This window comes from Coregonus lavaretus (assembly GCF_964263955.1).
Source record: "Coregonus lavaretus genome assembly, chromosome: 1".
NCBI lineage: Eukaryota > Metazoa > Chordata > Actinopteri > Salmoniformes > Salmonidae > Coregonus > Coregonus lavaretus.
Genome location: NC_139988.1, coordinates 26971431 through 26988174, shown reverse-complemented (window position 1 = coordinate 26988174; position 16744 = coordinate 26971431). Strand labels below are relative to the sequence as shown.

At 44.7% G+C, this 16744-nt stretch overlaps 1 protein-coding gene across 1 annotated transcript in view; it reads right to left on the bottom strand.

Annotated features, from left to right (window-relative positions):
- Nucleotides 1-16744, bottom strand: part of LOC311132918 (slit homolog 1 protein-like) — a gene marked incomplete at its 5' end in the record, with an annotated part of 150045 nt that overhangs the window by 112998 nt on the left and 20303 nt on the right. Inside the window, 2 exons of the mRNA XM_084166303.1 lie at nucleotides 11179-11250; nucleotides 12987-13058. Coding sequence (XP_084022429.1) covers nucleotides 11179-11250; nucleotides 12987-13058 — 144 coding nt within the window. The remainder of the gene's footprint in view (nucleotides 1-11178; nucleotides 11251-12986; nucleotides 13059-16744) is intronic.

The following is a 16744-nucleotide window of genomic DNA, read 5'->3' as shown; positions in this document are numbered from 1 at the left end:
TCTCTCTCTCTCTCTCTCTCTCTCTCTCTCTCTCTCTCTCTCTCTCTCCTCTCTCTCTCTCTCTCTCTCTCTCTCTCTCTCTCACACACACACACACACACACACACACACACACACACACACACACACACACACACTGAGGATAATGAGATCAGAGTTCCATGCTGCCCTCACAGTGGGGGTCAGAGACACTGTCGGAGAGGCCCAATACTGGGAGCTGATGAGCTGGGCATAGAGAGTGTGTGTGCCTGTGTGTGTGTGTGTGTGTGTGTGTGTGCATGTGTGTGTGTGTGTGTGTGTGTGTGTGTGTGTGTGTGTGTGTGTGTGTGTGTGTGTGTGTGGTGTGTGTGGGTGTGTGTGTGTGTCTGTGTGCGTGCGTGCGCGTGCGTGCGTGTGTGTGTGTGAGAGAGAGAAAGAGAAAGAGGGAACATAGGGCTTTGGTGTGCAGTGAGAGAAGATCAGTAGTTCTGTGAAGTGTGATAACAAGTGATAACAATACAAGTACAGAGACACACAGTTAGACAGACATACATGGAGACTTGTAGGCTAGCTGTTTACTGAGAACAACAACACATTTATGCCTCTCCATGCTTGGCACGGAGGTGTGGCCTGGACCTGGACACACACACACACCCACACACAAGCAAAGATACAAACACATGCAAACACACACTTAACCTCCATTGGCACAGAGATGTGAACTGGACTAAAAGTAAAAGGTTTCCCGTTCTGGAAAACTACGATCGGAAACAAGAGAGTCGTTATTCCGACCTGGCTGGAAAAATCCTGAGAGCCTCCCAAGAGTTCACCTACTGCACCCTCTACTAGAAAAAGAGAGGGAGAGTGGGTGAGAGAGAGAGAGAGAGAGAGAGAGAGAGAGAGAGAGAGAGAGAGAGAGAGAGAGAGAGAGAGAGAGAGAGAGAGAGAGAGAGAGAGAGAGAGAACCAAGAGCAGAGGTAGGATAAGCTGAACCTAAATGTGAGGTTAAGGGTAACATCCCAGTTCATGACTCAGTGGAGTGAATCACATCTACAGTGAGGGAAAAAAGTATTTGATCCCCTGCTGATTTTGTACATTTGCCCACTGACAAAGACATGATCAGTCTATAGATTTTCTATGGGATTAAGGTCTGGAGACTGGCTAGGCCACTCCAGGACCTTAATGTGCTTCTTCTTGAGCCACTCCTTTGTTGCCTTGGTCGTGTGTTTTGGGTCATTGTCATGCTGGAATACCCATCCACGACCCATTTTCAATGCCCTGGCTGAGGGAAGGAGGTTCTCACCCAAGATTTGACGGTACATGGCCCCATCCATTGTCCCTTTGATGCGGTGAAGTTGTCCTGTCCCCTTAGCAGAAAAACACCCCCAAAGCATAATGTTTCCACCTCCATGTTTGATGGTGGGGATGGTGTTCTTGGGGTCATAGGCAGCATTCCTCCTCCCCCAAACACGGCGAGTTGAGTTGATGACAAAGAGCTCCATTTTGGTCTCATCTGACCACAACACTTTCACCCAGTTCTCCTCTGAATCATTCAGATGTTCATTGGCAAACTTCAGACGGCCCTGTATATGTGCTTTCTTGAGCAGGGGGACCTTGCGGGCGCTGCAGGATTTCAGTCCTTCACGGCGTAGTGTGTTACCAATTGTTTTCTTGGTGACTATGGTCCCAGCTGCCTTGAGATCATTGACAAGATCCTCCCGTGTAGTTCTGGGCTGATTCCTCACCGTTCTCATGATCATTGCAACTCCACGACGTGAGATCTTGCATGGAGCCCCAGGCCGAGGGAGATTGACAGTTCTTTTGTGATTCTTCCATTTGCGAATAATCGCACCAACTGTTGTCACCTTCTCACCAAGCTGCTTGGCGATGGTCTTGTAGCCCATTCCAGCCTTGTGTAGGTCTACAATCTTGTCCCTGACATCCTTGGAGAGCTCTTTGATCTTGGCCATGGTGGAGAGTTTGGAATCTAATTGATTGATTGCTTCTGTGGACAGGTGTCTTTTATACAGGTAACAAGCTGAGATTAGGAGCACTCCCTTTAAGAGTGTGCTCCTAATCTCAGCTCGTTACCTGTATAAAAGACACCTGGGAGCCAGAAATCTTTCTGATTGAGAGGGGGTCAAATACTTATTTCCCTCATTAAAATGCAAATCAATTAATAAAAATTTTGACATGCGTTTTTCTGGATTTTTTTGTTTTTATTCTGTCTCTCACTGTTCAAATAAACCTACCATTAAAATTATAGACTGATCATTTCTTTGTCAGTGGGCAAACTTACAAAATCAGCAGGGGATCAAATACTTTTTTCCCTCACTGTATGACCTCCCACATCTCAGCCATCCATCCAGCCATGCAGAGCTGTTCTGGTGGCTATAAGGAAAGACCAGAGTCATCCTCACTTTAACTCCTCTGGAATGTAGAGAACAAAGAAAAGGAGTTGTTCTAAGAACGAAGCTGCAAACAACAAACAAACATAAACACACAGACTGAGCCCTGAGGACACACACACACAGCCGGGGGAGAGGAAGGAATTCCACAGAGATTCTCTCTCCACAGGAAAAAGGGATATGCCTCAAACCCGTAATTCCACACACATAGGCATGCCGCGCACACACACTATGACTGAACTACGAAGCTTTCTACTAAACTTCATCTGACACATCATTCATACCAAACTATTGCCTAACTACGTTAAATGAGACCCTTTATACGTGACTCAGACCACTAAACAGCAGTTAGAATTTTAACAACTGTTTCAACAGCTTTGTTGAGCCTGAAGCCATTCTGCAGTCTAGTCCCTCTAATCACCTTACATTCTACATTAAACTGGGTTTTATACAACCAGCTCTCACAGTCTCTCTTCAGAATTAGACATTCATCCAATGTCATCAAATGTCAAATTTCAAAGTTGTTGGAAACGTCAAATTTCAAAGTGTATAAGGTTAAGTTTAAGCAATAACTCAGAAATGGTAAGGTTAGGTATTAACTCCGAATGGTTAAGGTAAGGGTTAAGGTTTGGGATAGGCTTAAAACAAACATCTCAAAAACTACTTTCTAACGCTGGATTTGAACTTCCAACCTTTGGAATCAGAGGCAGATGCTTACTGAAACCTACTTGAAGGTAACAGCGCTCATGTTGCCCCTAGTGGCCGGTTTCCATGTCATCTCCCGACGTCCCCAGACATGGTGATGTCGAATACTGACTTGTATCACGGGTGACCTGGCTGGCTCCTCTCTCTCCCTCCCTCTCTTTTTCTCTCTCTCTCTGTGTTTCCCTCATTGGAATATAGGTTGGGAACCCTGGTTGCCACAAAGACTGAGCAGAGAGCGTGAATGTGGCTGTTTGTGCATATGTGTGTACGGACAGATTGTGTTTGTGTAGGCAATCTGTGAGTGTGTATGTATCTGTGTGTGTACGGACAGTGTGTGTGTGTGTGTGTGCATGATTTGTCCTGCAGTTTGTTTGTTTACCCTGACAAACACTAGCAGACAGAGCAGAGCCGGGGGCTGGAGGAGCAGCTTCCTGTAGGCTACCCAGGGAGGGATGTTTGGAGTTATTACCCCAGGGAGAGGAGGGGTGTCTGGAGCAGGACTGTGGCGTGCTGCCTGGTGACACCGGAAGACCCAGAGCCAGGCTACACACACGCACACACACACACACGCGCGCACACGCGCACATGCACACGCACCCACAGCCTTCCCCTTACTGCTACTGCCAGGGGATCACACTAGGATACTGTGGAAGCCTTGCAAAGATGTATCATATGAAACACAGTATAGGTTTCTGAAGACGACAAAGATAATATTTACTACTAGACTATGATACTGTGATAGTGATGGAGATACTGGACAAGAGACCTACACTACGTCATGTTCACCAAATACTGTAGAGAGACTGATGAGCTGCATGTAGAAAAGTGAAACGTGAGATATCAGTTTATGAAGTGTATGATAAATGCACTGGATTTCCCATTCAGAAAGGCATGGAATCTGCTCTATATCCAGACCTTCCTCAATATGCTGTTCGAGACATAAACACACAGGACTGCCACTATAAGGGCTGTTATTCCTGGCTCGAACCACAGCATTCCACTAGTCCCCGCAAACGCAGGCAAAAGCCAGGGTGTCTGTGTGTGTGTGTGTCTCCTGTATGTCACTTTCAATCAGGTCCTGCCTAGGCCAGCAGTCACTGACACACTCGAGACACACACACACATACAATACACAGCGTCGTAAGTTAAGTCCCTGTGTGTGTGTCCTCATGACGGATCTAGACCACATTGTAATGTCTTATTCATGCTGTATCAATTCATAATAACCAGACCAGTCCCACTCCACACACACAACACATGCACACACACACACACACACACACACCTATACCCTGGCCTCAATTACTGAAGTTAGGTCTAGCCTGATGTGTATCTGGGACATCAGGACTGCAGTTATCAGGAGCTCTGCACATCAGAGGACACACACACACAGGGGACTGATGTCCCAGCGATTTAACGTGAATATTTAACAACCCTCGATCCATCTGTTGAATTATTCATGAGCAACACAGAATCGTTAGTACAAACACTTACTCTCTCAATCTCTCCTTCTCTCCATCTCTCATTTCTCATCTCTCCATCTATTCTTCTCTCCATCTCTCCATCTCTCCATCTATTCATCTATTCTTCTCTCCATCTCTACATCTATTCTTCTCTCCATCTCTCCATCTCTACTTCTCTCCATCTATTCTTCTCTCCATCTCTCCATCTATTCATCTATTCTTCTCTCCATCTCTACATCTATTCTTCTCTCCATCTCTCCATCTCTACTTCTCTCCATCTATTCTTCTCTCCATCTCTCCATCTCTACTTCTCTCCATCTATTCTTCTCTCCATCTCTCCATCTCTCCATCTATTCTTCTCTCCATCTATTCTCCTCTCCATCTCTCCATCTATTCTCCTCTCCATCTCTCCATCTATTCTCCTCTCCATCTCTCCATCTATTCTCCTCTCCATCTCTCCATCTATTCTTCTCTCCATCTCTACTTCTCTCCATCTCTCCATCTCTACTTCTCTCCATCTATTCTTCTCTCCATCTCTCCATCTCTACTTCTCTCCATCTATTCTCCTCTCCATCTCTCCATCTATTCTTCTCTCCATCTCTACTTCTCTCCATCTATTCTTCTCTCCATCTCTCCATCTCTACTTCTCTCCATCTATCCTTCTCTCCATCTCTCCATCTATTCTTCCCTCCTTCTCTTGCTCTCCCTCTCTGTCATTCTACCTTTACCATTTTGTCTCTCTCTCTTTCTCTGTTGATTTCTGTGTTAGTGAATATTTCAGATGGTGGGGTGGTTTTAAAATTACCCTCTTTTGGCTTCCGCTCGCCTCAAATGGTTTACTCTGTGTTTCTCTCTACACACACACACACACACACACACACACACACACACACACACACACACGCGGTACGTCTCGTAAAAACGCATTGACAACCTATAAACCAGCTTTTACCAGCTGACAAGGCCAGGGGTAGGACCTTGGTTAGGGGTCTGGGACTGGGTTTGAACCTGCATCATCTGCAGGCCACAGGACTGTGTTAGGCCGCTGAGCTAATAAAGTCTAGGAATTAGCTTGCAGAGCCAAGTCTTCAGGTCTCGGACAAGGTTACTCATCATGTGATATATGGCCAAGGAGGGCAGGAACCATGATAGAGGTGGAGAGACGGGGAAAGAAAAGGCAGCCCATGGCATATCTTCACTGACAGCGAGGAGGACACAAGACCAGCCTCGACCATTAACAGGGGTACGTACGCACACACACACACAAGAATTCTCCCAATAATCACAGAATCTCCCTGAATGTCCTACTGAGAAACAGTTCGCTCAGCATAAAACACCAAACAAACACAGTGAAAACACAGCATTGGTCCAATATAAACACATATAATAGGCATGAATGCATGAACACACAGCTAAAGCATCCCTTTTATCTCCTAAAAAATATGTATAAAGAACGTAATCCCAGGTGAATGCCTGCTATCCCCACATTAGCAAGCTGAGGTGTAATTAGTGTGAGTGTGTGTGTGTGTGTGTGTATTATTTTGTGCGTCTGTGTTAGAGTTTGTGTATTAGACCAATCTTGTTGTCAAGCATAAGCACGGAAACAAGCAACGAACCACACCCCTCTTACCCGCCCCTAACTCTACCCCCAAAAAATATTTCTCACACTCATCCTCTCTACCATTCTTTACCCCCCACAGTGCAGGGGAGGACCGCACCCTTCCTCTCCTCCCCTCCCCCCACACACACCTGGCCCTCCCAAGGTGCAGGTAAAGGGAATCACGCCCCACTCCGTTCCTCCCCTAACCTGCCCTCCCTACACCTGGTTCTACCTTCCATAGAGATGGAACTGACCTGAACTCTCACCCAATCCTGCCTGCACTCTGAGCCCGTCCAGTCCAGGAGCAACCCCTAGCCCCTTCCTCTTTGGTGGTGCACATTCATCAATGTAGGATAGGTGTAAGACTATACGGCTGTAGGTAGGAAGCACTGCTAAACCCATTGGAGGGTTCAGTTGAACCATCACGTATCACTTACGCCTAAATACCTGTTCCTGTATTTTTGGACCAAGCCCTAACGGGAGATGGAATGTTATTTTTGCATGGAGCGTGGGGGCCCCTGGTGTACCTCCCAAGCTAGTTTTCACCTACAGCAGGGGTAGGCAACTAGATTCAGCCGCGGGCCGATTTTTGTCTAAGAGGATGGTCAGGGGGCCGGAACATAATTATAATAATTTGTACACTGCAAATTGACCACAACTAAGCCCAAAAAGAGATTGCATTTGAAAATAACAATAATTTCATACCTTGATTACATTGAGACACAATCACATATGTCTCCTTTTTATTTGTGGGAATACATGGGAACATATTTCCTGGTGATTTTACAGTCTTTTTTTAACCCAAAACTAAAATCGGATACATAAAACAGGCACAAAGACGAGCAGCCGTGCACAGTGATCTGAGAGACCATAAATACCCTAACCCTTCTCTGCCCTTCCCCTCCTCCTTCTCCCATCCTCTTCCTCCCCATCCCCTTCAAACCAGATGCTGTTCCCTGGAGGCACCTATTACACTGAGTCCTTGGCCCCCTCCCTCTCTCCCTCCCTCCCTCCATCCCGCCTTCCTCCTGCTCTCACACTGTGAACACCTAATTACAGACCAGGAGAGTAGATTACAGAGCTGCACTGCCGAGAACCAGGGACGGACGGAGGGATGGAGGGAGGGATGGAAGGAGAGAGAGCATGGGGACACCAGGCCGTTAACGATGATGGATACTGCTCTGTTTTCACTGTTATTGTCCCTTTGCTCGGCACTCCTCCGCTTTCCTCCTCTAGTCCTCTACTCCTCTTCTGTTCCCATGCCTTCCCACCAGGCACCTCCATCCATCACCCAGCTCTAACAATCTCTAATAATCTCCAATCATGTCTCATTATCTCCAATTATCTCTTATCTGCTCTGTTCCTCATGCATCAGTGTCTCACTTATCTCTCAGGCATCCACACAGAGTAAAGGAGGTAGCTACAAAGAGAGTTAGAGAGTTGGAAAGAGTTAGCTAACTAACTCCATCTTCTCCAGATAAAATGAAAAATGTGCCGTACCATTCTAGATTAAAGTGCACAAAAGACACTTACTAAGAGCTACAGTAAAAGTACATTTCTAGACCTATATTTGCTGTGTTCTCTCCTGCCAACCCCTTATTGTCCTGTAAACAGTTAATGAGCAGGCTGGTTTAACGACTGCCAGTCTGTCTATTACATTTAAGTCATTTAGCAGACGCTAATCCAGAGCGATTAGGGTTAAGTGCCTTGCTTAAGGGCACATCGACAGATTTTTCACCTAGTCCGCTCGGGGATTAGAACCAGCGACCTTTCGGTTACTGGCACAACGCTCTTACCCACTAAGCTACCTGCCGCCCCTATAATGTCTGTAATTGTCCCGTCCACCACTACACCACACTCATCTGTTCATTTATTAAGACAAGTCTTCCTCTGCGGTCAAGCACTGCAGGGCTGGGAGGAGAGGAGAGGAGAGGAGGATGATCAGAGAAGAGGAGAGGAGGTAGAGGAGAGAAGAGATATGAAGATATACTCTTGATCACTCATTCCAGAAGGAGTAAAAAAACAGAATGGTAAAGTGCTTGAGAGGGGGTGAAAAAGAGAGAGCAATGAGAGAGGGGGCAAATTACTTCTCAGTGCAAGAAAGAAAGAGAGAGAGAGAGAGAGAGAGAGAGAGAGAGAGAGAGAGAGAGAGAGAGCGAGTGAGTGAGAAGGGGAGCTAGCTAACATCTGGGTTAGCGTTCCACCTGAGGGCTGGAGGCTTTCCCATTAACCCCTCTTGTTAAGACCATTAAAAACAGACCCTAACAAGCCCCTATGAGCGCTTAGAGCAAGTGCAAAGACAGAAACCCACACACACACCGTCAGTCTTTCTGTGGTAGTGAAAAACCTTTTAAGGACATGAAGCTCTCTCTCATGGCTGTATCCTAACTAAGTCAGTCTAGGCCCAGACCGCATGTTGTGACGGAAAGACGGAGACCACTGATGATTTAAGAAGCAGCGAGCGCATCAGGAAATCTCTTTGTCTTGGTTCTGCTCTGTTTAATGACGCTAGGCCCTGTCTGCTAGAAAACGACAGGAGGGGAGACATTTTACAGTTACTGCGTGTCTGTGAACAATAACGTTTTATTCTTTAGACAAAGTTTCTAATCTATCCTATATGCTCTTATGAGGCTAGTGTGAGGAAATCATCTATTTCCTAAACAAATATGCCCTTCTTCAGATGAAATACATGCTGGCATGCTCATTATCAGACTTTGGCCTGGAATAAATGGAATAAGGAATGAATTAGAAAAACACAGACACACGCACTCACAGTGCTGGTACACAGTGAATGGTCTAAACAGGTGTTTAACATTCTTAGGCATCTTATTCTCCAGAAAGGGTTTGAAAAGTAGAACTACTCATGAAAGAAGCCAGCTAGTAACGGACATAAAGAGCATATTGAATGGAAGTGGAAGCAGAGAGCTCTGTTAATCCAATCATTTAGCTGCTGGCTGGCAGAGTCTGGTCTGGTTGATGGACTAATCAATGGCTCAAGGATATCCTCTGGTCTCTCCTGGTAGACCGCTTAGAAAGCTGTCGTAGAACAGTACAGAATTACCTACGAAAGCAGTCAGTCACACACACACATACACACAAATGCACCCACGCATCAAATCAAATGTATTGGTCACATACACATGGTTAGCAGATGTTATGAGTGTAGCGAAATGCTTGTGCTTCTAGCTCCGACAGTGCAGCAATATCTAGCAAGTAATATCTAACAGTTCCACATCAAAAACCTAATACACACAAATCTAAGTAAAGGAATGGAATAAGAATATATAAATATATGGATGAGCAATGCCATGGTCAGAGTGGCATAGGCTAAGATGCAATAGATAGTATAGAATACAGTATATACATATGAGACGGGTAATGCAAGATATGTAAACATTATTAATATAGTATAGAAAACAATATATACATATGAGATGGGTAATGCAAGATATGTAAACATTATTAATATAGTATAGAATACAGTATATACATACGAGATGGGTAATGCAAGATATGTAAACATTATTAAAGTGGCACTGTTAAAGTGACATTATTAAAGTGACTAGTGTTCCATTTATTAAAGTGGCCAGTGATTTTCAAGTCTGTATGTAGGCAGCAGCCTCTCTGTGCACACACACACCACCCATTCACAACTCTAGCCTTTAAGTCTAAAGCTGCCGTTGTGTTTTTCATCAGTCCTTGGAGCAGTCTACCAACAGTGCTCCATTCCAACTTCAGCCTCTATTTTCTACACGTGGCCTTCAATGCTATCCCCTCTTTGTTTAGCATTATTCATGCAATTGTGCAATACAGTTGTAGTACTCACTGGTGATGACAGTCCTTTACATTTATTAGAAGTGGACTAGACTGTATTGGAAGGGTAGGGACAGGATAAGGATAGGTACTGGGACTGGGACTGGGACTGGGACTGGGACTGGGACTGGGACTGGGACTGGGACTGGGACTGGGGACAGGATAAGGATAGGTACTGGGACTGGGACTGGGGACAGGATAAGGATAGGTACTGGGACTGGGACTGGGACTGGGACTGGGACTGGGGACAGGAGAAGTGCAGAGGGAAATTATGTTTCCATGTCCCAGTGTTTCATTACTCCCAGATGCAGCACCAGGTAACCTAAAGGGAAATGATCGGAGCCAGAGCAATCGGCCAGCGGCAGGGACCCTCATTATCCTTCGGAAAATGGAACCTTGTTACGGCACACTAATAAAAGTTTAGCCTTACTTTGGGATGGTCACGCCACAGGGGTGTGTGTGTGTGTGCGTGTCTGTGTGTGATAGAGAGAGATTTAAACCACCAGGATCCATCACCAAACACTAAACTAGCACATAGTAGTTAGAATGACTCCTTCCTCTAGCAGCAGTTTGGATTCCTCTCCAACAACATAAAACTGTCCCTACTACCCAACATACTCAAATATCCCCTTATTCCATAATCCTCAACACCACACAGTGTTGCCACCGCTGCAATAAATCTGATGTATTTTTTAATATATATTTCTGCCTAGATGCGGTTTTAAATGGATAGTCGTTGGCTCAATGACTGGAAGTCTATTGGAACAGCAAGCATGTCATTGCGCTAACGCTAGTAGCAATGCACACACCCCTGCCACCACTGCTGAAAGAAATCCTAGGGAAAACACTGCCACACTAACTCCAGGTTACTAAAGCATTCACACAACCACACACACACACACACACACACACACACTCACATAATCAGATGAGCATTCTACACACACACAAACACACACAACCCCAGAATCGGCAGATGACTTCACAACACACTCCGACATGCCAAGGCCTCCTGGATTTCTACTCATCCAGTCTTCACAAACACATGTGAGTACACACACAAACACACACACACACATCCATGGCAGGGAGCAGGTAAAGGGTGAGGCAGAGAAAGCATGTGTGTACTCATACAGGAGTAAGATGGAGAGTGCAGTGCGTACAGAAGAGAGTGTCTGTAAGATAATAGATCAAAACAGTGTGTACTCACAGACGTGACAGTGCAGGGTTCTTCTGAAACAGAAGTTCCGGAAGCTGCTGCAGTTGGTTCCTATTCAGGCGCCTGGCACAGAAAATACATGTTTAGTACAGCAGATATGTACCGGTCCGGTATGCACTGGAAATCAGATCTGCACTGTGATGAACTAGATGATGGTATATTATTTCTGCACAATGCATGCCAACACTGCACATAGACACTATTATATATCAGTAGATTGCATTTCAGTTCACATAAATACAACAAAAATGTTAGTGGTACAGAAATATGGGATATGGATAAGGGAAATATTATACTAGTAAGGGACAGGAGAAAACAACAGCTTTATTTTGACACTTCATTTCAACAGTCCCCTATAGACATATCAGTTATGTGAACACATCCAGCTTGCATCTCTAGGGGACTAAGAAAACAACGGTTACAAAATAACATTTGTAGAGACAGATGAGTGTGTTGGAGCCTTCAGGCAGCCTGGCTTGGCACTGCCTTCCCCTCCCCAGGATAACAAATGAAAGAGGCTGGCAGGCTTTATGCAAATACAACCATTAAGAAAATTAGGAACAGACTGTTGCTAATTGCCATTTGAAACCACAGCTTTATACTGTCTCAATGCTCCATTGGAAACACATGGGAGTGAATGGCGGTGAATGGGATTGAATAGGAGAGGAGAGGCAGGTCAGGTCGTGCCTGTAGCATAGCATAGACAGATGTGTGGGCCCAGAGCCATAGACAGATACACAGACTGGGTTGGAGATGGAGAATTATAATGGACTTGACTGGGTTTCTAGCGGCTCCGTTCATACTGAACTGGACCCGCTAAGTTAGTGAGTTTTTAACTACACTCTTAAAAAAAAGGTGCTACCTTAAAGGGTTCATTGGCTGTCCCCATAGGAGAACCCTTTGAAGAACCCTTTTTGGTTGCAGGTATAAAACCCTTTTGGTTCCAGGTATAACCCTTTTGGGTTTTATGCAGAACCCTTTGTACAGAGGGTTCTACATGGAACCCAAAAGGGTTCTACCTAGAACCAAAAATGTTTTTTACCTGGAACCAAAAAGGGGACAGGCGAAGAACCCTTTTGGAACCCTTTTTTCTAAAAGTGTAGGTCGAGGTGGACCTACTAATAAGTTAGTGAGCTTTATACTAGGTTCAAAGGTTGGTAAATGCTGAGCACAAATTATGTTGTTAGACCCATTCACACCAAGCTTAATGACCTGATATGTATTCTCAGTTTGGTGTGGTAGTGTTGGTTAATATTGGGCTCTGCGTTTATGTGACGCAGCTGCTGGCTGTCTGGGTCTCTCCTAGATCTCTGTAGCCTCACCTCTCACCACACGTTTAGTGACCAACTGAAGAGTGTCTCTGATGTGGTCCTCACACACACACACACTGAGAGGGGCTCTTTAATTTCATTGTGGCTAGAGCACTGCCATTTTTGTACATTATGCTGCTCCATAATGTCCTGTGGCTAACACTGCCATACAGTATGGGGGTATGTTTTTTTTATGTGTTAACCATGGTGTGGTGAGTGTGTTTGTCTGTGTGTTACCCTGCTGTTTACAAGCTGTTCACGCAGTCACACTGACTGACTAGCAAAGCCTCATGTTCCAGTGATTGGCCAGGGCTGCGGCTGAGACTCCTGAGGAAGGATGGGTTGGGTAAACCCAGGGTAAAACCTCAGCAAAACTTACCTGCTCCCAGACCGCCATTCGTGATGGACAGGGATGTTCAAATAGAGCCAAACCCTAAACCTCTTTGAGAGCAAATATGAACACGCAGACACATGCTGTAGCCTACTTACAGTCTCTCCAGCTCCTTCATGTCATCAAACGCTCCACGCTCTATCGCTCCAATCTGATTCTCCATCAACTGTCTACAGAGAGAGAGAGAAAGAGAAAAAGATAGATAGTTAAACGGGGTTATATCGCGTGCTAGATTTCTCTGAAAGTATGTGGTACTGTATAAGAGCAATGCAAACAAGCATTGTTTGAAACTCACGCATTACGCATATGAACAGCGCATGAAATCGTTGCTCCTCACGAGTTTCCCGCCTTCTGCTCAGAAACCTCACAAACTGACAGGTTGCCATAGCAATGTAAGCTAAAGTGACAGTTGGTATTTTTTCCCTGACCGTTTGACAGATTGTTTCTTCAAGTGATGAATGATTGTGCATCTTTGACAGATGGTAAGTAGATACATACAAATGCTTGTTTATCACTGTAATATTTATATTTAGTTGTAATAATAATAAGACATTGTCGTGTATTCCACCATGTAACTGTCACGTCTCCTCCCGTTGCTCCCCTCCGGCGCTCTGATTCGCCGGTCTACTGAGCCACTGGTCTGAGCGCACCACCTCGGCAACACCTTAATGGAAACCCAACGCACCCTAATCACCTCCAGCGCACCTGCACCTCATCACCACCCCTATAAAGCCCTGGACTGTTCAGCGTTGTGTTATGTGTGTTTGTTAGTGTCATGTCGTGTACTTGCGCGTTGTTGTTCTCTTGCTCATTGTTAAGTAAACCTTTACATTGTTGATTCCTGCGTCTGCCTCTTCGTATCCTCAGTACTCATCACAATAACTTATTTCTGCTTTGTTGTATGCTAGCTTCTGTTGCTGTCTTTGCATGATAATGCTAGGCTTGCTATTCTAAATTAAATGGAATTTTCTGTTTATGTTGAAATGTAAGCAAACAGTCAATAATGCTTTATATTGTATTATTTGACTTAGGGTTCATTTTCTCCTTTTGTTTTATTCCCTATAGAACCACATTTATTCCACATATCTGCTCACATATCCCATGTGCACCATCCCTCTCTCTACCCAGCTGTCCCAGAACCTACTCATCCCCTAGAGTGGGCCTACCCACATTCCGTTTTAGTATGTGTTTCAGTCACCTAAGGCTTTGGGCGTAGGGGGAACGAGGGCGGTGAAGGTTGGGGTTGGGAGCTGGGTGGTAGGCAGTGGTGTAGTGGTCCCTGGAGAAGTGGGTATACTCTCAGTATTCACCTTTTTTTTTTTTAAGTAGTCCAGAAAAAAGCCCTGTTTTAGAAACAGTGACATGTAAGACTATGATTTAGTTTACCCAAAAATATGTAATTTCTACTTGCACACTATTATAAAATGATCATGACTTGATTAGGAGCAGTTTGTAGTTACTACTGGTCACAAGAGCAGCCTGGATGAATGTAAAATGTATTTATCATGAGGCAAACAGGAAATGGTGTTTCGATTATTTTTTGCACATTTATTTAAATAAAATACTTCAAATCTGAAGGTGACAATGCATCCTTGTTCATATTGCTATATGCTTTGTTTTGAACATGTTCATTTACCGGTAAATCATTCAACAAAATATGTTACAACAATATTTAGTTAACAATTAACAAAAATATATGCATTAACAACACATCAACAGTGATATACTCTCTCAACCCAGCACTGGGTTTCTGACCTTTGCTCATACTACAGTATATTCCAGACAAATTTGCTTTCTGCAGGAGCTTTCACACTGCACTGTCTAGAACGCACCGAAGAGGCAGCACGATGGCTCTTCAACCAGGTCCTTGTATATTTTCTAGGATCAAACTTGGAAGTTGGTGGGCCGTTGATATTAATCATCATCAAGTTTGATATGTTTGAGATCAGAAGGACAGCCCTCTTGTCTGAGCTTATATTGTTCATAAGGCTAAAATTCCTCTCACACTCTGCTGTACCGACAGGGAATGTTTTCATACAGTTCATAAGTGGTTTTAGGTCCTTGGGCTCACTACTGGGCTCTTCCAGTAGGTCCCGCATCCCATTCAGTGCTTGGTCTGTGCACAAGTTAAATCGCTTGCACAGTCGCTTAACTTGTTCTTCACCATGGCGGATGCTGGGCTTTGATGGCCACTTACTCTGATCAAGGATGCTGAGGTCCATGATGGTCTCATCTTCAAAAGACAAGCGTTTCTCCAGATTGTTCACAAGGCTTTGTAAGAACTGGCCTGGATTGATAGACTTCAGCTTTGCATTTGTTTTCAGGGCTATAGACCGATACTCCCCAGTCTGTTTTGCTTCTAAAGCCTCACTATATTTCTCACCTGGACTCTCTTTGAATGACTGGATCACTCTGATTGAGCGTTTCAGCAGATGCTCTGCTCTGAGGAGCGTTATAGAACGAGACTGAAGCTCCTGTGACAGGAGACTTAGTTCATGGAGAGTGTCGTACATGAGGCCAAGGTCACAAATGAATTCTGGACTTTGAACACGGTCTAACAAACCTCTGTACATCTGCCTCTCTTTGGTGGACCTCATCTCATCACTGCAAGCATTTTTAAAGTGCTGCACAAGAGCTCCCAGGGATGTCCAAACAGCACGAACAGTCCGAAAGCTACTGGCCACCCAGCGTACATCCAAGATTCTGCCAATGCGAAGAAGTTGTGAGCCTACTTCAGCTGCTGCATTAACAAGTTCACGTTCATTTTTGTTTGACACACTATACAGAGAGTATAGCTTCTGGATAAAAGTTTTAAAGTGATTGACAGAGTTTACCTCATCAACTGCATCTGACACAGCAAGTTCAAGTCTATGGTTCATGCAGTGCCATACAAAAAGCTTTGGGAATCTCAAAGTCAGTCTGGTTGCTACTCCTGACTTCTTTCCTAGCATGACACTGGCTCCATCAGATACAAATGTTACCCAGTTTTCATGAAGCCACTCTTCTGTAAAGCCAGCATTAGTTAAACAGGTGAGTAACGCCTGTAATATGCCATCTGCTCTCTGATTTTCCAGTTCAACAAGTTCCAGGAATATGAACTCAGGGCTTTCTTCTTGAATTGATGCTTTAATAGAAACTGTCATGACAGCTTTGTGACTTAAAGAAGATGCCTCGTCAATTAGGACAGCTAACTTACTGGATGATGCTATAATGCTACTGATGATTTTGCTCTGCATCTCACTAGCAACATGTTGTATTATTTGTGTTGCACTGTAACGTGAATGAAGTATTGAGCCCATTTTTACACCATTCAGTTCCTGCAGCTCAATGAGGCTCTCATGGTCAGAAAAGGGTCGGTTCTTTTTGGCCAGATGGTAGGCTGTTCGAAACACAGCTTCAGTTTCCTTCATGTAGGACTCAGTCATAGTCTCCACTGCATTCTCAATGGCAGCTTCTTTCTGTTGCTCTGCCACCTTCACAGCCTGAGTGTGGGCCTTGGACAACGCATGTTTCCTCACCTTATTTCTCAAGATTGACAAACTTGTTGTTCTACTTCCCTGGCCAGACACTTGAATTTCAAAGTTCATCCATTCTCTTGAGAGCGATACACCTTGTCCTTGCTCCTTGTCGATCCCAATGGAGTTCACACTGCTACAGACCAGACATCCTGCGAAGCATAAACAAACAATGTAACTACTCCTGTATCCACAGCTGTACGTGTGCATGGTCCTTTACACACACACACACACACACACACACACACACACAAAGTTATCTGTGCCCACTGTTTCAGAAGTTACCCAAACTAGCAATCTACCTAAACTTACCCAATTTTTTGTTTTTGGATCCCAACCAG